A 22,314-nucleotide genomic window follows, 5' to 3' on the forward strand; every position below is an offset into this window, starting at 1 on the left:
ATATAATAGAGGGTATTACTATTTAAATTCATGTTAGGAACCCACCATTTTTTAGGGAAATGATTATTGCTCCAAAAGTATTCAATATTTTTCATCAAATCTAATGTTAAAATAAATTTCTTTGCATAAGTTAGATGGGAGGCATTTGGAGGTGGATTCTCAGAATTCGGGCATGGTTGGAGTTTTGTAAAAATAAAGTTGTTGAGTTTGGAAGAAGTGATTAATTAAAAATAAAACTCATGATTTGTCAAATTGGGGGTGGACCAGGAGGGGGTGTATTTTCACTATTTTGTCATTTGTTAATAAATATTAAATAGAGCTAGTGATTTAGTTCCTAAAGTAAATATTTATTGTTTTTTTTTTAAATGTAAAATGTGGAAGACAATGTTGAAAAGTTTTAAATATTGAGATAGATAAAAGTTCTTTAAAATGAGTATTAAAAAAATTATGAATTTTCAACTAAGATTATTAATAAAAGATAAAATGAATATTTAATAGGCACTATGTACAAGTTATTCTTTACATTATAAAGGGAATGAGATTTTATTAGGGTTCTCATGTCAAATTCTTTACACTAAGCAGTGGATCGCAACTGATTGTTGCAAATTCTTGCATGTGATTAACCTATAATAGATATTTAATAAGAATGTGAATTCAAGAAAATAGTAATTTAAAAAAAGTAACTAATTGATGTAATTTTTATGAAAGCAAAGTCAAATGTAGCATGAACCAAAACCATTTAGCAATAATATATATCTCACAAAAATATAATGTTAATTCAAGTACTAAATAAGCCAAAAATTTTACTTTATTTTACATCTATACAACAAAATTTAAGCAATCAAATCATCTATACAACAAAATTTAAGCAATCAAATCAACATATTATTTATATAAAGTAATTAGAAAAACACACATGCATATAAATAAATTTGCAAAAGCAACCATCATTACTTACTATAAGAATAATCCAATATTGACTTCAAAATGCACCAAGGAAAGCTTCCAAGTTAGTCTCAATATCAATTTCATCAAATATGTGTTCATGTGGAGGTCATCCATACTTCTTCTATATATAGGCTTCTTATGCCTTTGGCACATAAAAACATTCACCAACACAAAAGAAAGAACATTAGAAGAAATTGGGCAAAGAATTTGATGCTTACTTGTTCAAATGTTTATACTTATCTTTCTCATTTTCTCTTAACATTCACCAACACAAAAAAAAGAACATGAGAAGAAATTGGGTAAGGAATTTGATGCTTTCTTGTTCAAATATTTATACTTATCTTTCTCATTTTCTCTTATTATTATTATTATTATTATTATTATTATTATATCTAGACTTCATACTAACATTTCCTCTCTTTTTTTTTCTTTTTTTTTGTAAACATGTCCATACAATCAATTTATTTCTCATTCATTTATTATATTTCTTTATACATCTCTATCTAGGTTATACACGCATGCATGAAACTCCATCTTTTTGTCCTTAGATATATTCTATGAAAACATCAAGATGTGCTAGTTGGGATGCACACCTTTTGGCGATAAAATAGTAATTTGATGATGATAGATCAATCCTAATTATGTAATGTATTCAACACCCAAAAGAAGCATCATATATTGTATTATATTTTATTAATTATATGTGTAACTATATTAAATCATAGATGATAATATATTAGTGGTTCTAATTTGAGCCATCAAAGATGTCATTTTTTTTACCAACTATTAACAATTTGCCACCTGTTGTGAATATATTGCGTCCCTAGCTTTATTCATACGACTTAACTAATTGAATTTATTTTGTTATCATTTATATTAACTAGCATGTAACTCCATACAAACGCATGGATGCATTTAAAATTAAACAAAATCTTTATTATAAAAATACAAAAATTAGTCAAATAAAATTAAAAAAAAAAAACATGTAACACATGCATTCTTGCATACGTATAGATACATTTAAAATTAAAAGCAATTTTTATCATAAAATATAGATAATTAGTCAAATTATTTTTTTAAAGTTAATATTATTAGTCACATATAAAAATTCTTACCTAAATTTAATATTACTTATGATCATTTTTTTTTTAATTTTTAATAAGATAGAATGTGTGGTGATTTTTATTTTACTTATTTTTTAAGAAACATGTGGTGATTTTTATTGAATATATGTAATTTTTTTAAAAAAAAATTTATAGTAAATTAATATTAGATTCTTAGTATTTTACACTCATTAACTCACTTGATACAAATATTTAAAAACTTAAGCAGACACATGGCACACGCTTAAGTGGATAATTATGGTATGATCTCCACATAAATTTAAACATGTGCAAAATTGGATTATAATTTCAAATTCTAATTCAACTTTCTCTAAGTTTTACCTATTAATATTAATATATATATATAGATGACTTATAAATTTGAATTTTTTTTAGTTATATGATTATGTTTTTTATGGTTTATTATATTGGACTCCTCACTTTTCTACACTAAATTAATTAATTTAACACAAAAATTTAAAAATTTAGATTAGATGAGACACGTAGGGAAAAATTAAATTCTAATTGAAATTCAATTTTTACACTAAATTAACTCACTTGACACAAAATTCTAAAATTTAGATTAGATGAGATACGTGACGCAAATTAGACTCTAATTGAATTTCAATTAGAAATTTAATTGGATTTTCTCTCTGTTTTACCTATTATTATATATATAGATTAATGTATAATTGATTTCTTTTAGATAAGTAGATTAGTAGCTGTAATAAATGTGTAACTTGGGTTCTAGTACATTTAACACTTTTGCTTCAAAAATTTAACAGATTGTTTTCCTTTTTGTGTGTGTGTTTCCTCTTTCCATTTTCTTTGTTTTTGAAAAACATAAACATTGAGGTCAAAAAAAGAAAAACACAAACATTAGTTTGACGTAAAAGTGAAAAGGAAAGAAGATTGAAAAAAGAAAAAGAAATTATGGTCTATAAGAATTCTTACCATCTCTTCATATATTCTTTCCTAATAAAGAAAATAAGAAAATATATAAAGACAAAGACACTTTAAAGCAATGAACTCCTTTATCTTTGCTTTGATTCTACTCAATCACTTTAAAAAATTAATTATTCGAAACTTGAATGATATATCTTGTGTAACTTTCACTTCTTTATCTTTGCAAAAATTCTACTCAATCTTTTTAAAAAATTGATGATTCCAAACTTGAATGTTATCTTTAGTGTGACTTAATCATGTCAAACGTTGCCATTAATATCTGGTACCTCTAATAAGCATAAAATATCAGTTAGTCCATTATATTCTAGTTTATCAACACCTAATATAACTCTAAACAATGTTATACAACTTAAGCTCCGTTTGAGATCCACTTATTTTGCTGATAGTACTGTAAATAAAGGTAAAAGTTAGTTGAAATAGTACAATAAGACCCAAGAATAATACCAAAAAATGTAGTAGGACCCATAAGTACTTAAATAAATTTGCAAAAACAACCATCATTACTTACTGTAAGAATAATCCAATATTGACTTCAAAATGCACCTAGGAAAGCTTCTAAGTTAGTCTCAATATCAATTTCGTCAAATATATGTTCATGTGGAGGTCATCCATAACTTCTTTTATATATAGGCTTCTTATGCCTTTGGCACATAAAAACATTCACCAACACAAAAGAAAGAACATGAGAAGAAATTGGACAAGGAATTTGATGCTTACTTGTTCAAATATTTATACTTATCTTTCTCATTTTCTCTTATCCTTTTATTATTATTATTATTATTATTATTATTATTATTATTATTATTATCATATATAGACTTCATACAAACATTTCCTTTTTTTCTTTTTTCTTTTTTGTAAACATGTCCATACAATCAATTTATTTCTCATTCATTTATTATATTTCTTTATGCATCTCTATCTAGGTTATACACGCAGGCATGAAACTCCATCTTTTTGTTCCTTAGATATATTCTTTAAAAACATCAAGATGTGCTAGTTGGGATGCACACCTTTTGATGATAAAATAGTAATTTGATGATGATAGATCAATCTTAATTATGTAATATATTAAACACCCAAAAGAAGCATCATATATTGTATTATATTTTATTAATTATATGTGTAACTATATTAAAACATAGATGATAATCTGTTAGTGGTTCTAATCTAAGCCATCAAAGATATCATTTTTTTTTTTACCAACTATTAACAGTTTACCACCTGTTTTGAATATATTGTGTTCCTAGCTTTATTCATACGGCTTAACTAATTGAATTTATTTTTTTTATCTTTTATATTAATGAATGTATAACTGATTTCTTTTAGATAAGTAGATTGGTAGCTGTAACTTGGGTTCTAGTACATTTAATGCTTTTGCTTCAAAAGGTTAACTGATTGTTTTCCTCTTTGTGTGTGTTTCCTCTTTCCATTTTCTTTGTTTTTGAAAAACATAAACATTGAGGTCAAAAAAAGAAAAACACAAACATTAGATTGAGTTAAAAGAGAAAAGGAAAGAAGATTGAAAAAAGAAAAATAAATTATGGTCTATAAGAATTCTTACCATCTCTTCATATATTCTTTCCTAATAATCAAGAAAATAAGAAAATATATAAAGATAAAAATACTTTAAGGAAATGAACTCTTTGATTCTACTCAATCATTTTAAAAAATTAATTATTCAAAACATGAATGCTATATCTTGCGTAACTTTCACTTCTTTACCTTTGCATAAATTCTACTCAATTATTTTAAAAAATTGATGATTCCAAACTTGAATGTTCTCTTTAGTGTGACTGAATCATATCAAACGTTGCCATTAATATCTAGTACCTCTAACAAGCATAAAATATCAGTTAGTCCATTATATTCTAGTTTCTCTCCAAGTGCAATGCAGAGTTTCAAGCTAAGGTTATCAATCCCATAACAGTTTTAAAAAATAATTCTTGGATGATAGCTTCAAAGATATCTTGACTTTTGAAAAAAACCTTGCTTATTGTGACAACCATTTACCAATTAGTCTAGCACTCAGTACCACAATTTTATGGAGCTGATGTTTTAGAATTTATTTTACTTATTTGAACACGGATTGGTGCTATCATACAGGCATGCGAAATTCATTTTTTTGCTAAAAATGGATTCAATGATGCTTGAATTTCTTTAAGTGTTCGCCCCTTGGTCTCTGGTACCAACTTTGCTACGAACAAAAGAGTCAAGCCACATATGCTTGAGAATGTGAAGAATGTTCCTGAAAAAAGGTAAACATAAATTAAAAACTAAAGTGATCATATTGTAGTTTGCATCCAATATAACATCAATATTCAAAGATAAGACTAGCTTAGCATTACTTGTTGAGCTCCAATCCATTCAAAAGTTAAAAGCATATGATACAATCCAAGAACCTAACCAACTAACCAATGTAACAAGGCTTCCAGCTGAGCCCTTCATGTTTATGGGAAATATCTGAGACAAATTCAACTCTATTTCAGCCAACAACAGGCCTTCATGGCAATTATTTTGATAATAAAAGATGGTGTTTCAAGTATGATAAGGAAAATCTACCTTTGACATTATAACCCAAGGAATTCCTCCCATGCCTAATGAGAAAGATCCTGTGTACACCTGATTGCAGAACCAAACAGACAAATTCAACTTAACCAATCTTTAAACCACTAAGAATCAGGCTCAAACCAACAGTTAACATCAACTGGTCTACAATGTTGGAATTGTGACCCTCCAGCCAGTTGCACCATGAATATAGATTGAGAGCTGTAATAGATGACTAAAATCAGATCATAAAAATCCACAACTTTATGCAAGACCTCCTGAAATACTCATGCTTTCAAAGCAACAAAAACTATTTCCAGATTGCTACTAATTGGTTAAATGCAACCAATGGTAATGGTATTAAACAACATTCATTTTATGAGCTTTTAAACTTAATAGCATTTCCACACTCAAAAGTACTCAAAGACCATGGATAAAATGACGAAAGTTGGAGATAAAAGCAAAATAACATTTGTCACAGGCTGTTCTTTCTTTGGATGTTTTATAAGAAAAACAAAACTGTCCTCGGGATAATTGCAATACCAGTACACCTACAAGTGCTAAAATTGGCGATGTCTTGATCCATGTTTGAAGATCTTGCATAATTGAATCTTTATTCTATTAAGAAATATTCAACAAAACCAATGAAACTAGTTTTCAAGAAAAATAGATTCTTCTGTAGAAAATACCTGCAAGAAGAATGACAACCCCACAAGCAAGCAACCTAAGCAAGTTCCTGCTGCAGAAACCTGTGAATATAGTGGGATTCAAAATTATTTTCATTCAACTCCATTACATAGTAGAGATTTCTTAACCTTCTTACCAATGGAAGTGGCCACCTTTCAGATTTAACCATCAAAATTACCCCTAATGCTATCATTGGAATCTTTACAAAATCAGTAAATCACTTAAAAAGCATTAAGAAGAAGCAAATGTTGGAATTTCGCAAAGAGAGTCAGGAACTTGAACAATGACCATTGCTATGGCCCCAATACTACCCGAAAGCCTTGTCATTGACAAAGTATTCCTCTATTCAACTTCAATTTCTTGTTAACTATAAGTAGTATTAAATAAGGGGAAAAGAAAAATAAGAAAAAGAAAAAAGACAATCCTTTTTCTACCATCTGATATGAATATAGCACTTGCATAAAATGCAATTCCATTGACTCCTCCAAATTGTTGTAGTACCATCATGCCAACTCCAACCTAACCCGCTTTTATGTTAGACAAAAAGATCAAACTTGTCTAAAAAATTTTAAAAAAATGTGCTACAAAGATTATGATACAAAAGCTTACAATAAGTGAGTAAGCATATTTCCATTGAAATAAGTCAAGAATACTAGCTTCAGAAAGTAGTTGAAGGGTTTCTGTGTACTCCTGTAAAATGATTCAAAAACCATGTCAATACTTGTTTCTAAGCAAAATTGTTGGAAAATATTTAAGATTGTGTCGAAGTATGTAATTTTTCTAGTTAAAGAGGAAACAAAGAGTTATTTTCTCACTGACATCTGAAGTCCAAAAGTTACTCTAATCTCAGTAGCTTCTGGAGTGATATTAGCATTCTGCCCCCTAAGGTGCTGTAGAGCAGCTTCACACTCTTCCTTTCGACCAATTTTTGCCTAAAAAAAAATCATATGAGCATGTCAATCAATGCTTGAATTTTTTTTTCCACTTTATAGCATTTAGATATCTTTGTCAAATCACATGTACTTGGCTAAAAAGAAGAATAATGGAAAAAGAAATGATTAGCAAAACTTTAACTCTTTGTTTTTTTTCTAGTTTTCCAATGCATTATCCAAAGAGCACCTTTTGTTAGAATATTTACATGTGAGTGGTGTGGTTAGTTGTAAGTTGTTTAGTTATAAGTAGTGAAGTCCCACATTGGATAATAATGACAAAAATGAGTAATTAAATATAACATAATTGAGCCGAAACCCATTGCCTCAAGCTTTTGGGTTAAGTGATGTTGCAATATGTTATATTAACTCCTCAATTGGAGTCTTCCCAATGTGTTATCTCCCCAAAACCGTCCAAAAAAATCTTCTAATAAAATTTTGAATAACTCACCAGCCATCTTGGAGATTCTGGAATGAAGAGTAGACCAAGAAGTTGTACTAGACATGGTATAGTTCCTGAATTAAAGAAAAAAAATAAGTCTTACTATGAAACTACCTCCAAATGACAAGAATACAGGACAAGAGCAGGGAAGCTTACCAATCAGAGCTAAAGTTCGCTAGTTCACAAAAGCTCCAGTTTGATATGTTAACGATATGCCACAACAAATCATTAACTGTACAAGTGGCATTTAGTAGGTGAACAGGGATGTCAGGGCAATGACTTACACGGTTTCCATATTCATGAGACTTTTGCCTTACCTGATGAACAGTTGTAAACCCTACCAGAAGATTCTTAGGTGTTATTTCTGCTAAAATATATAGGTACCTGATTGATATCGGGAACACAATTAATTTTACTGTTTACATGAAAGATAAATCATTGAAATTGCAATCTAACAACTTACCACATAGGAAAGGAGTCCCATCCCACAACCTACCAACAGTCTCCCAAGGTCCAGTCTCCCAAGGTCAAGCCACCAAGCACCCTTTCAACAAGCACCAACATGTGACATTATGAAGTAGCTAGGATAACATATCTACTTACTACCAATCAATTCCTGAAATAATTTTTTGACATGGTTGTTTCTGATTATGTATGATCATCTAAACTTTAGTTTTATGTAAGAGCAACTACAAAATTATGATGCTGCCTCAATGCTTTCCATTATCCTTATGTAAACATCTTTTCAGATAAAATGTAGGGGTTGTCATGCATGTGACATTAACATTGATGTTTGGAACTGCATAAAACAGAGAGATGGGGTTCAAAGCCTTTGAGAATGCTATGGCTAGCCACCCTGCCAGGCAGAATATCTCTGAAAAGCCCATTGTCTTCATTGCAAAACAACCAACAAATTGAAAAACTGGTGAGCTGTGGAGTTTGAACCTTAATAATACCACCAGCAATGATTCCAGGGTGAAGTACTTACACCCCTTCTGCCTATGTAATCTGCTATTTGGGCACTCACTATTGCACCTATCATTGCTCCAATTGTCAATATTGAACCAAAAAGTGAGTACGGCAGTATAACCAAAAGATGTTGAGAAAATCATATACAAAAACGTATAAGGCAAGCAAAAGATAGTTTACGAAGCAATGCAACAAAAATGAATTTTGCATAAAGCAATACGATACAACATTTCACTTCATTTTGAAAGCTGAAACAGTGACTTCTATATGAAGATCAGATTAGTATCTCCAACTCATATAGTCCTTACTACCAACTAAAATTATTCTCTGCATTCAAACTTTGAAATGTCATTAATCCTAAATGTTGTATGCCTTTTAATTGTATTTAATATTTCTCTAAATCATAGTTGAACTTTATTCAAATTCTCCGATCAGAAAAACACAAGCTAGGTGATGAATTGTGTCTGTGATCTTGCCATGCGGACATGATTTTCCAAACACAACCTTTCTTCGTTTTCCCTGTAGTAGAGCTCAAATATTGGTATCTTCACATGAAAATTTGTTGTCACAAATCACCATAATCCTAGAAAATAGAAGCATAAATACTGAAATTTACACAAAATTTCAATGAAATTAATATTGAAATGGAAAAATGGCTATAATAATACAAATGTTATATTCATAGCAGAAGATGTTTCCAGAGCAAGATAGTTCAAGTGCTTAAAAGTGTTCTAATGTGATAATATCATTTGCCAAAAGTAAAAATGCACTTTATAGTTTTACACCCACCTCTGCCACAGTAAGACCCAGGTCATCCATGATTCCAAACTGAGCAGGTGATGAATATCCCACCTACAAAATCAATTACACACCATTTTCAGTTCAGTAGTCAGCATATCAAACGTCTAGGCATCCCACATAGAGATACCCATCCCATTTATTGTCTTATTCAGTTATTCTCTCCAATGTTACAAAAACACTCCCTGCAATCCATTGACAAATCTATACCTCAATCATTTAGATGCATTTGTATGTAAAATCCCTACAAAAATTTGACGTTCAACTAATATATTTTCTATCATGGCCTAGTAGCATAGAAAACATTGTGACTCTTCAAACTATAGTGAAGATTCGGAAATTAATAATTTTTCATAGAATTTGAGTTCTCTACAGATTTGAAAATTTTGGCACTCATCATAAACACATCAAAATCTTTGCAGACAATATCCCTGGACCAAGGACCATGTGGACTAAAGAGAGTGTGGACCATTCTATGCTAAAGTAAAATTTCACTTACAGCTGTGCCAAAAACATAGGAACCAGAGACAGCAACCAAAGTGCTAAGCACGACCACACCTGTGGCTGAGGAAGATCCACTCTGACTATCACCACCATCATCACAACCAGAACTATTGGCACCACCAAGATGGTCACCACAGCCATATAGTTGATGGTAAAGAAATGGTATGTAAAATATGAATTAAAACTTCAATTTGTTTTTCAAACACAAAGAGAGGAAGAGACGAAGAAGTGTGGAATTTATGAGTTTGACGGATAGAGATATTGAGTTAGAGAGAGTGGAGATGAAGTGTTTAGAGGGGACCCATGTGGAGTTCATCATTGGACACTTTTGTCGGTATTTATTTAATTTTATTCTTGGATGTGATGCTATCTTTGTCCTTATCCTCCTTATTACAGATTTAGATAAAGTGCCCGTATTTTCATCATGTGTAGGTGCCTGAATAAAAAAAAAATTAAAAAATAAATTGAAGGATTATCTTTTTTTTTTTTAATTTATTTCTACAAACCTCTTGTCTGATTGGAAAGCCCATTGAATGCCCAATAAGGCCGTAAATGTACAAAATCGTTTATAAATAATTCGGGTTTAGTCCAATGAAAAGTTCGTTCATATTTATTTATTTATAAATAAATCAAACTTAAAACTTTAATTTTAGGCATAAATAAATAAAAAGTGATTAAATTCACTTTTTTTAATTACTTTTGACTTAGAGTTGCTTCATAAGATGTGGTTTCTAACCAATTGTTTTATCCCTTGAAGTTATCAACCTTTTAAAATTACAATTTTGAAATCAAGTTTTTGGGATAAATGATAATTTATGAAAAACTTATTACACTATTTCCAGTTTATAAATTCAATAAAAAGCCACCAAGTTATATTACAAAATTAGCAATTTGCTACACTATGGTGGTTTTTTGTGATATTCTTAGATTTTAGATGGTTAGCCTTTCTTCTAAGTGGTGTTCTGAAGCAAATAACTTTAGAATGGCAACTTAACTATTGTCAATGTGCTTGAAAAATTGTGTTCCCTGAATTATCAATTGCATCTTTTTTTCTTTTTAAAAATTCATAAGCTATAAAACCATTGAATTAGTTGGTGAAAATATATAATTTGATATCATGCATCATGAAAATAACATAAACAAAACTTGATGATAATAGGATGTTTACAATAACCTTGATAAAGGTCTGCATAAATTTCACAATACTTGATGAGGAAAAGATGATCTTCCCCACCAAATAAATAAGCTGATTTCTCCCAAAATGTTTCCAATAACATTTTTCTTTGCCATGAAAAATTGTTAAGTGGTTTATTGGGTAGAATAAGTAATTGGACTGAGGATCGTGATGCATGAGATAACCCCACAACTGAACATACTTAAACAGTATATATTCACAAGTGGAAGTTTGTTTTATAGGGTTTTTAGATTTCAGTTGAACTAAGATGAACAAATTTCCTTATGTCTTAAGGGTTTGAGTTTTTATGCTGAGGATTGGTAAATGATGCATGAATTTCTTCCAGTGTTTGCCCCTTGGTCTTTGGTACCAGCTTTACAATAAATACAACAGCTAAACCACAAATGACTGAGAATATGAAAAATGTTCTTGAAGTATCATAGCAAAAATAATCATGATTAGTTACCATAGAGAAACCATGAAATTGGAAAGTAAAAGTGAAGATGTGTGGTGGCTGGGGTGCTACTTATGAGTTACCTGCTAAACTCCATGCTATCATAAACTTGAAGACATATACAATAATCCAAGTGAAGGACCAGTGTGCCGAAGTCACTAGGCTTCCAGCTGTACCCTTGATGTCTATAGGATATATCTGAAATGAAATCATCCTTCAAAATCAAAGTTCAATCTTATCTATAATCTTGCTTGTCCTATGAAACTCTTACACTTCTATACTTATATACTATCATGAAAAGGGAATTACAAATTCCCCCCCCCCCCTCCCCCCACCCTTCTTTTGTGTCATCTTTCTAAATGGCCTTAAGTACCCAATTTATAGTTACATCTTGTGTGGTTTAGTACTACAAAAAAGAAAAAGGATAGAAGGAATCAAACTGTGATTGAGTTCTATAAGTTTATAATCCTTGCAAATTCTTTCTTACCTAACATGTTATTGAAGCATTGGATGACAATAAGAGTTGTGTTCATAATCCACTTCAAGGAATGTTGCTATTAGAGTGAGCCTAATGCTGTCACAAATAGTTAAAGCCAGTTTTCTCTTACAATATGTAGTGATCATTGAGAGCAACTTTGGATGTGCAGAAGGCTATTAAATTTTGAGTTTAGAGTTCAATAAGTTGCATACCTCTGACATTATAACCCAGCATAATCCTGCCATGCCTATTGCTTGAGACATACTAAATACCTGCACAAATTGTTAATTGGTCAAATAAATACATGTCATCTGATCTACCAGTACATGACAACTAGGCTAATAAATACAGGGCATTTGTAGCAGTGGAGCTAAATAGCTATAATGTTATTTTAGCTCCACCAAAATATCAAAAAGGGCTACACAGCAATGGAGGCATAGCAATAATTTTTAACTGAACTACTACAGTGCACATTTATCTATTGATGTGCACTGTAGCAATCATCTAAAAAAATAATAATTTTTTATTCAGCACTCTGATTAAAATAATACATTCATTTTTTTTTTTTTTTTATAAATGTGCACTGTAGGATTCATCTAAAAATAATAATTTTTTATTCAGCACCCACGATTAAAATAATACGTTTATTTTTTTTCATTCTTTTATTCTTCATCTCACCGTCCAATCTCTCATCACTCTCAAGCTCCCATCTCTCCATCTCACCTCCCTCAAACTATTCGGTTCACTCTCACCATCTCTCAAGCTGACCGACGCCGTCCTAGCCGAAGCTCGACCCACCGTCGCCTCATCCCTCAGCTCGCCGGCCAGCTAAAAAAATAGTAGCAAAGGAGTAATAAGAGCTAAAGTTCTGCTACTCATATTTGTATTTATCGAGATCGAGGGGAGGTTGTTTTTGGAAGATTTTGATGTCTCTGACTGAGGGACCAAAAATTTCATTGGAGGTTCGTTTGAGAGATTTTTGTTTCTCTTTTCTTTGTTTTTGAGTTCTTTGTCGTAAGATTACTTCTCCCTCTTTAGTTAGCTTTGATTTTTTATTGTGAAATCTTTTATGAAATTTTGGGTCTAGAGAGGTTAGAAGTGAATGGTTTTTTTTTTTTTTTTGAGAGTGTTCTTTGGCAAATTCTTTGATGCATTAATTGATATCTTTGGTTGAAATTTGCTGTGGGGCTGCAGGATTGATAAATTATGTACTCGGACCAATGCCTTCCTGAAATGGCATGTGTGACAGTGTGGGTCTCTCCGATATTTGGCTTTGTTGCCGAATCGTGTCTTTGTTGAAGACTTTTGATTCTTCTTCTTTATTTAGATTATGAATTCTGTGGTTCTTAAACTTTTGATTTTTTTTTCTTCTATGGGTTTGATGGCTGTGGTGGTGGCGATGGTGGTTGTTGTGGCTATGGTTTGGTGGTACGGTGTTTGATTTTTTTTTTTCCTGTGGGTTTGGTGGCTGTGGTGGTGGCGATGGTGGTTGTTGTGGTGGTTGTGGGTGTGGTTGTGGGTTTGGTTGTGCCTGGTGGTGGTGGTTGTGGGTGTGGTTGTGGCGGTGGCTGATGGTAGTGGTGGTTGTGAATGGTGCTGGGTTGTTTTTTTTAGGGTATTAGGATATATTATTTTATTATAGTAGATATATTATTTTATTGTGATGTTTATATTATTTTATTATGTTGATAGTTAAGATCTGTTGCAGTATGTGTGTAGGTATAATAGATAAAATAACTTTTTAGCTCCACTGCTGTGGATGCTCGATCAAGTGGAAAATAAACATAATAAATTGCTTATTTTCCTTTGCTAATAGGTGATAAGAGGGATTCAAGTCTTAGAAGACTATTCCTTGAATCCATTTTCATCCAATATAAGCTCAGAACTTAGAATATACTAAAGCATTTTAAATCCCCACATATATTCTAGTTGGCACTTGTAAGTAAATGAGAAAAGATGTAAGAAGTTCAACAGAGTTTTTTTCTGTTCTTTTCTTGATAAGGGGAACAATTGTCTTGCAGAATATTGTATTACCGATAAACCAATTAGCACCAAAATGGGAGTGAGCTCCTTCAACAGGCTAAGGTTATGAGTTAACTCAATTGAGAAAATATTATCACTTGTATACAAATATATATATATATATATATATATATATGTGTGTGTGTGTGTGTGTGTGTGTATGAATGTATGTATGTATGTATTTATTGGAAATGATAGAACATTTTTTTTTAGAGATAACTACAACTTTATATTTTTTTTTTGATAAGTGATAATTACAACTTTCTATTAACCCCGCAATTCGAACCCTTTCTCCCCTAAACTCCCAAGTACTTTGTGTATGGAAAGGTGCCAATATAGCTACAAGACCTTTGGCATGATAGAACATTTTTGATCTCACATCACAATGGCTGTGAGCTTGTGACAAGGTTGAGAAGATAGGTATCACATCCATCATACTATATAAGTTGATCGATTGGAATAAAAAACTTAACCTCAACTAATACAATTTGACATTTGTTAATCAAATCCTAAACAAATTTCATAATTTTTTCAATAACATTTGATGTGATAATTTGAAATTAGTAAAACATCATGTTTAGGCTTCCAAAATTATCTTATTTTATAATTAAAATTCATTATTTTAAATTTTTAATTAAAGTGTATTTTAAAATATTAATTGCAAATTTTGCTATTTTTTTGGGGATTATGAAGAGATTTTTCATTGCAAGTGTTTTTCGGTACTTGATAAATTTTGCATTTTATTCTAAATTTATCGGTTATTTTTTTACTAACAATGATTATTTTTTTTATAAAGTGATTCTTATAAAAATTTAGATAATTTCATTATTAATATAAACAAAAGGGAGGAGTCTTAATTTCTTCAAACTTCAAAGAAGAGAAGAGTTTTTCTTTTTCTGATTTGAGGTGGAGTGTCATTCCCACAAATTTTAAGGGAGAGAAGTGTAATTAGCCTGTAAATAATTCTAATCATTCCATGCATCGACATAAATCTGAATCCAAATTTATAACGTAAAAGGCTCGGACTGACCAAACATGAAGTCGAAAATATATAAAAGTGTTATAAATTTTACTATATAAATAATGTAACATTGAATATAATTTGACGAGGTTCAACCCCTTAGTAAATTAATAATTAGTAAACAAAAAGTCAAAAAGATATTAAAATATTATAAGTTTTATACCATATAAATAACGTGGTATTGAATATAATTTGACGTAGTACAACAATTTAATAAATTAATTAATAAATACTTAATTTATTTTTAAGACAACAATATAATAAAATAAGTAATTAAAAAAAAAAAAACCCATTGTTCATAAAGTAATCATTTCATCATTTCTCTCTTTCTCCTACTCTCTCTCTCTCTCTCAGCTTCCCAAAACCCGTGGCCACAGAGAGACCTCTGAGCTTTCACTCTCTCCGAGAACGACAAAAAGAACAGAATATCAGCAACAATGAAAGAACCCCACTCGGTAAAATAGCTATTCTACATTGTTTATACTCTCTCTCTCTCTCTCTCCTGCTTTTTTTTTGGTCCATGCCAGTTAAACTTCGGTACCTTCTTTATATTTATATAAAAAAAGTTTTTTTTTTTATATGTTTGTTGAATCTCTCCGTGTTCATTTATTATGCTATATATCTACAGTAAGTAATGTAACTGCTTGATCATGAATTTTTTGATGGTGCCCATGAAATCTTGATGTACTTGGTTGGTTTTGCTTTAATAATGTTCTGTAATATAATAATGTCTGGTTTTGTCTGATATACTTTTTGTGCTTTTATATTAATTGTTTATTAGATGTTGAGGTTGTCACGAGTTCCTGGTATTTCCAACGAAGACATCTTCTTTAACCTGGAGATATATATATATATATATATATATATATATTTTATATATAAGAAGTCTGTTTATTTATTTTGTTTGAGAAAAATTAGGATTTTTTTTCTTCTTTCCTTTTTTAACTGTTGTTGTGAAGTGTGAATGTTTGAGTTACTGAGTTAAATGAAAATGGGAGTGTATTGTAGCTCAGTAGTGTTGTCTAATTCATCTTGGGTGTAAATCTTCCTCATACTCATTGAATAATAAGGGGGGAAAATTATCAGCACTGGTATGGCTTCTTCTTTTTATTTTTCAAGAATGTTGAGAAAAAAGTATTAGATCTACCTCGATGACACTTCCCATGAGGAGAAAAAAAAGATTAAAAAAAAAATTATATGATATACTAAAAGGACCTTCCCCATCAGTTCAATTAGTGGTATCTTTGAACCTATCATGCATAAGATATGCGTATCATTCTTCAAATTGTGTAAACTTTACAATTGTGTAAAACTCACATGCTATGAGAGGGGATTTGCATATATATACAATGCACAAGATACTTTTGTCTTCTTGAAGGGGAAATTAGTAAGTGCATTTTGTGTACATCCTTCTCTTATATAAGCATGAGCCCCACAACCCACTTATCGGGTCTATGCACGTTGAAATATACCTTTATGTGAAAGAGAAGTATAGATGTATAATATATCGAATCCTTGATAATGCATGTGTTTTATAAATGTGTTTATATAGGGGAGAAAATACTACTAGTAAAATGTGTTTATAAATGAAAATTCTGTAGAGTAATTTTGTAATAATTGATCTAACAATATAAATATATTACCTTTGCAAGTAAATCATAATTTTTATTTAAATAATTATTGCGGCTGTTGGTGCCTGTCCTTTTGGACTGCAGGGGCAGTCTATAGTGGTCCAGATTTTCCTTAGCTGCTTTTGGGCCCAAATTTTAAATGCCCCACATAGGTTTGTGCCACCTGTCCCCATTTTTCCTCCTTAAATTTTTGTCACCTGGTTTCTTTCGAAAGTGGTTTCTGTGGATGTGCCAAAAGTCAGAAAAGCACTTAGACATCCCAATAATTCCCAACCAGGACCTATTTTGGTCAAAAAGGAACTAAATTATTTTCAATTAATAAATTCCAAAAGTTGACTAGAATATTTTGATTGAACTTAATTAAATTCCATTAATTTTTTGGTACTTGTATTTGGAATTTCATGTTCTACTCTTCCACCTTGCAGGATGAAATTTGTGACATATGTGGTGATGCTGGTTTTGACAATGCATTAGCTACTTGCTCCAGTTGCTGTAGTCATGAACATGGGTATGATAATATTTTATGAGTGATGTTAGGATATTAGAATTATTACTTCATAAACCGTATAAACTGTGTGTCAACTTTTAAACACAAAACAAAAGTTATTGATGCGACACTAATCATGCTTATTGTCATGTCAGTCAGGAACTTTTTTTTTCTGGTAATAAAAATGATAGTACTTTCAATGTTTTTCACTTCTTATTTGCCTCCAGCATCTTTGTGTGCATGTTCATCCATGCAATTAATTTCACTTTATTTTCCTAATTTAGTGCCCGATCAATGACTTCTAATTACTATCAGTACATGAAAAATGAAATGCATAGTTTTTATTTCCACCATTTTTTAAGTATACACAACTACTCTTGTTGTAGGAAGCAAGGAGACTTAATTCAGGTGGTGTTTTTTCCCATATAGGCTTTTATGTTGGTTCTTTTAGGACCCAACTGCAGTGTGTTTAGACCATAAGTTCAAGTTGGTTGGATGGATCTCTTGTTCTTGTACTTTTCAGCTCTTGAACTGAAATGATCATTCTATGTAGTACTCTTAAAGTTTTGTAAGGTCACTTGGATGAAATAGGTTGGATGTTTATGGTTCATTCTTTTGATTCGTTTCATGCCTTAACTCTTTAATTATATGCTTTTCAATTGATAAATATGGTGCAAAGATTGTCATTCTGATCTCTCCATTTTCAGTTATTGCATGCCGGTTGTTCTCCATGATATTCCAGAAGATTGGATTTGTAAATCACGTTTGTCAAGTGGGATGGTATTGCCAGAAGCTGGTGGGAAGGACATCACCCTGAGAACCATGACAATAGATTGCTCTGAAATGGCTACAGCAGGTCTCAGTTTTTTTTTTTTTTTGAATTAGATACTTTCATTAAACAATCAAGAAAGATGTTTAAATTAATCAGAAACAAAAGAAAGATACTTACATGAAAAATTAGAAACAATCAAATGACAAGCAGCAACAACAGCAGAACACAATACCAAACTGCTAGATAGTGATTCTATAATTAAGAAACATATATCCAAATAACTAGACAGTACCCTATTGTTCAATTTTTTTGAATCCATTGCATACTCCCATTCTAGCTCTAACCTCGTTCTTGATTAACCCATAATCTTCTCCTCTTCGTGAATCAGACCACTGTGAACTCTTGCAGTTCTTGAAAGCCAGACATGATAAATGAAAGAAGCCCAAGCTAGCTTGTATAAAGGGAGTGAATCCCCTAGTACCCATCCATTCAACAGCCTTTAAAACAAACTCAATTATAACACTTTCTGCCTCAGTCTTCTAGTAAAAGAGCATTAATAAGATAGAAAAAGAGTTGTACCTAGTGCACAAAGTCCCACTTTTGCAGGGGCTGATTCATGGACTTGAACCTGTAGCTTGTTGCTTTTGTGTTATTGAAATTGTGTTTATAATTGGGACTGTAGTAGGCAATATAACAATTTGGTAACCTAATTGCTCTTACTTATTGCTGTTTCTGTATTTTGTAGGTGGTAAGTCCCAAGCTGTTGCTGAACAAAAGAACTCTGATGTTGAAAAAAGCGAGTTGCTGAATATTTTACCTATATTCAAGATATACTGCGATTATCTCCCTACTTCACATGCTACTTGGAAGTCGGTAACCAATCTCTTCTTATTTTGTATATAATCTGTTCTTTCATGATGTTGGAACTCATTCAATCATAAAAAGAATGTTTAGAAGTAACATATTTTCTTTATTTTGTCTAATAGATTGTTTCTTAGGATGTACATGGCAAACATTTCCTTTTTTTTCTCTATTGGATTTGTGAGAAATGCAAGATTTTTCTTTCTTCAGGGGAGGATTTTTTGTTACTATTTCTACACCTAAAAACTTTCTTGGTGGGTTCAAGGCTCAACTTCCACCCTCCATCAGTCGTAGAGCCTCTGAGTTTTCAGGAAAAATGCCTCTAGTCCTTAGTGTTGAGTTGCTTCCTCAATCCCAAATTTTGGCAGATCTTTTTCAGAATGATTGTCCTGACTTTCGTGACATTGCTCTATACTTTTCCCCTGATGATAATATTGAGAGGTTTGTCTTGGCATCTGATTTTTGTGTGGCTATCTCTGCTCCAACTTTTAAGTCATCTTTTGGTTATGCAGTTTTTTATACGTCTTCTATTCACTTATAGTTCCAAAGAGCACGCTGCCTCCCTGTTTGAGCAGATGGAGGTCCAAAATTCAATGATGAGAAGCTGCTTTAATGGTGTGGAGTTGCTGATATTTACATCAAAACAGCTGCATGTGGACTCACAGAGTGAGTTATCTTTTTTCCACATCATTCAGTTTTCCTATTTCTTTTCACTGTAGCACAAGCTTTTCTGATTGATGAGCATAACAAGGTCAACCTTTTTAGGTTTTCTGATTATTTTTTTGATTGAGATTATCCTTATTGATACTGAAATAATTTGCATTGGAATCTAGGATTGTCTCCTGATATATTGGTCCTTATTTATACTTCCCTGACTTGGGCCTTGCCTTATTAGTTTTTTTTTTGTATGAACTACTTTATTTTCCTGGTTTAACATAATTGTGCACTTGTGGATTTGTAAGTTCATTTTTCTTGAATATTGATACCAAAAAACAAAATCAAAGAATCTAGTTGGTCCTCTAACAGATGTTAAATATTGTGGGCGTAGAAATTTATGAATACTATATGAGGGGGCTACTGTAAGTTTGAAATTTCAATATAAAAATGAATTCTTAGTTTTTCTAAACTCTAAACAGTATATCTTCTTCATGTATGAGGATCCTGATATGTGAACTTATGATGCACCAGCAGACTTCCAGATTGAAGATTCTGGCTACAGGGTTGATGTGGTGGTTGTTGGTGTTTTGTGTGTTTATTTACATTACAGCCAAGTGGTTCTTTGTACATGACTTTCCTTGCCTTGTTGAATATGACAAATAGTTTTGTGTTTATAGATGTTATTGCAAGGTTAGAAGCAGAATACCAGTTTTGGGGAGTCTTTCGCCCTGTAAAAGACAATCATACTCTTGACAAGGTAGATGCAGAACCCCCTCCAGTCATTTCTTCTGTGGAATATGCACACAATGACTGCGTGAGCATGGATGATAGTGAGGCAGTTGATATGGAAATTGATATGGTAGCTGGAGAGAATGTGGGGAGAGTTGATATGGTTGTTTCAAGATATGCATCCAAGAGACATTATGAACTCACTTCTAATTCTGGGAGTAACTTGCATAGGTTAGATAGAAAGACTTCAACTATTTCGAAGTATTTGATTTGTAGTAGTGAACAATTAATATTAGGGTATAAACAAGGGGTAAAAAGTAGAAGTGAGATTGCTTTTGAGCCCCACTTGCACAGCTCAAATAGGAAGTGTTTCAATACAGTGGACCCAGATGGCATTCCTCCGGGATTTGAGAAAGTTTTAAGACGAAACTGAGAGATAGTATACAATACTACAATCATAGAGGAAAATCCTGCAGTACCATCCAAGATAAAGTTCAGTTGATGGGGGAAGATATGGCAGCTGTAGCAGAGAAATATGAACTGGGGATGTATCATGCTGAGAAGGAATTTGAGTGAGCAGGGCTTCTTCCAAGCATGACCAAATGCCTCTACCCAGTTTGGCTTTGAAATTTGTCCTTATTGCATGGAAAGAACTTCACACGTATACTTGTAGGTGTTAGTTGAACTTGTTAGCATCATGGTAAATCTGTAAATGGCCGTAAGATTTCATGATATAGTCAAGTGAGTTGAGGCCTGGACTCTTGGACTGATTAAGGCACCTGCAAAGTTTTCATTATAACTTTGCATTTACCATGCCATTACAATGCGAATGTTGCATGCTTGCTGCAAATGACTAAGCCAAATTCCTAAGATTAAGATCAGTTGCTTATTATATCCCCCCGAAAAAAAAAAAAAAAACTTGGGAACGATTTTCATCCAAGGCATCAGTATATAAAGTCACACATGATGCTTATAAATAGCATTTTGTTATAGCAAAAAAAAACAAGAATTTGTATCACTCTGAAGTTGGCTATAACTTGGTTGCACAAATGATGCTCATCCATTGATAGATATAGCCAAAGAAAGGCACTTCACCCTATGGTGTGTGACGCTTGGCTCCTCTCCAATTGCAAGAATCTTTATATTCCTTGTTGAGACCTTTTTACTTGAATTTTGTTCAGTTGAATGAGTGATATTATTAGAACTCAGTACTCAAGACAGTTCTGTGAACAGGCAGAAGTCGGCAAGTACAACAGTAACACAACCAACCCTTGCTGGGGCAAAAAAAAGGGTGCAAAGCAAGTACACTACATTAAGTGCCTAAACACCGCAACTACAACTCAATTCTTGAAAACAGATTGATATATCCCCTAACTCATGCAAAGAACTCTGTTCTTGACATATTTCTTTATTCTGCGGCAGAATTCCATCTTGGATTTAATGTCCAACAAATAGAGAGGTGGATCCCTTCCTCACACTCAATCTGGACATTGTAAATCTTGGTGTTTCTTTGAAACTATATATTGTTGATAGACGCAGCTCAGACCAATCTGCATAGAGTGGATTTGAAACACTTCCTCCTCAATGAATTAACTCCCCGATTGAGCATATCATCCCACTTGCAGTAAGGTTCACTAATGAAGAAATAACTTGTTACTTTCATCCAAATTCTTTTTGTAATGAACACTTAAAAAGATATGATCTCAGATTTCAATACAATTTATGTAAAACATGCATAAGTATAATCTTCATAATCTCTTGGTATCAATCTATCCCTTTTTGAAAGCCAAATCCTCATTGGCCAACCAAATAATAAAAGAATGCCTGGAAATTGAAGGGACAGTTGGACAGACCAAAATAAATTGGATCCACACTACCGTGGGACGTTTAGTTCTAATCTCCTCCCAAGTGATTTTACAGGACAATTTATCTGTTCTAGAAGGTAAACAAGAGAGAGAATCCTCACCTCCCAACTTCATCTCACACAACTTGGATTAAATGGATACTAGATACTCATACCTGCCTGGTGGCCAATGCCAATGACCTTCATGAATATAAGAAAATAACTTGATATTTGCATCATTATACACTATCTTAAATATGTACTTAGGAAAAAAGAGGCCTATCTCGATGTC

At 31.9% G+C, this 22,314-nt stretch overlaps 1 protein-coding gene and 1 pseudogene across 5 annotated transcripts; one reads left to right on the forward strand and one right to left on the reverse strand.

Moving 5' to 3' along the window:
- Positions 1-4,930: 4,930 nt before the first annotated feature.
- Positions 4,931-10,221, reverse strand: LOC115969832 (annotated as a pseudogene).
- A 2,684-nt stretch (positions 10,222-12,905) lies between these two features.
- On the forward strand, positions 12,906-21,509 carry LOC115969830. Of its 5 annotated transcripts, none has more exons than XM_031089447.1 (8): positions 12,906-12,961; positions 15,397-15,497; positions 17,099-17,181; positions 17,868-18,016; positions 18,678-18,801; positions 19,004-19,234; positions 19,335-19,459; positions 20,128-21,507. In XM_031089447.1, exons 2-8 carry the CDS (start codon positions 15,480-15,482, stop codon positions 20,610-20,612), a joined length of 1,215 nt encoding a protein of 404 aa, XP_030945307.1. In that variant the 5' UTR covers positions 12,906-12,961; positions 15,397-15,479; the 3' UTR covers positions 20,613-21,507. The 5 variants fall into 5 exon arrangements, with proteins under 5 accessions (XP_030945307.1, XP_030945311.1, XP_030945310.1 ...); XM_031089450.1 differs by lacking the exons at positions 12,906-12,961; positions 15,397-15,497 and adding exons at positions 16,418-16,539; positions 17,547-17,568 and having other exon boundaries at positions 20,128-21,509; XM_031089451.1 differs by lacking the exon at positions 12,906-12,961 and having other exon boundaries at positions 15,465-15,497; positions 20,128-21,508.
- The last annotated feature ends 805 nt before the right edge of the window (positions 21,510-22,314 follow it).

The sequence above is a fragment of the Quercus lobata genome, chromosome 12 (assembly GCF_001633185.2).
Source record: "Quercus lobata isolate SW786 chromosome 12, ValleyOak3.0 Primary Assembly, whole genome shotgun sequence".
Classification (NCBI taxonomy): Eukaryota; Viridiplantae; Streptophyta; class Magnoliopsida; order Fagales; family Fagaceae; genus Quercus; species Quercus lobata.

Bases quoted from the DNA above. Each gene is read 5' to 3' on its own strand.
- LOC115969830 (XM_031089447.1), top strand. The intron at 18,802-19,003 runs GTCGGTAACCAA...TTCTTTCTTCAG, and splicing joins ACTTCACATGCTACTTGGAA to GGGAGGATTTTTTGTTACTA. The intron at 19,235-19,334 runs GTTTGTCTTGGC...ATTCACTTATAG, and splicing joins CCTGATGATAATATTGAGAG to TTCCAAAGAGCACGCTGCCT.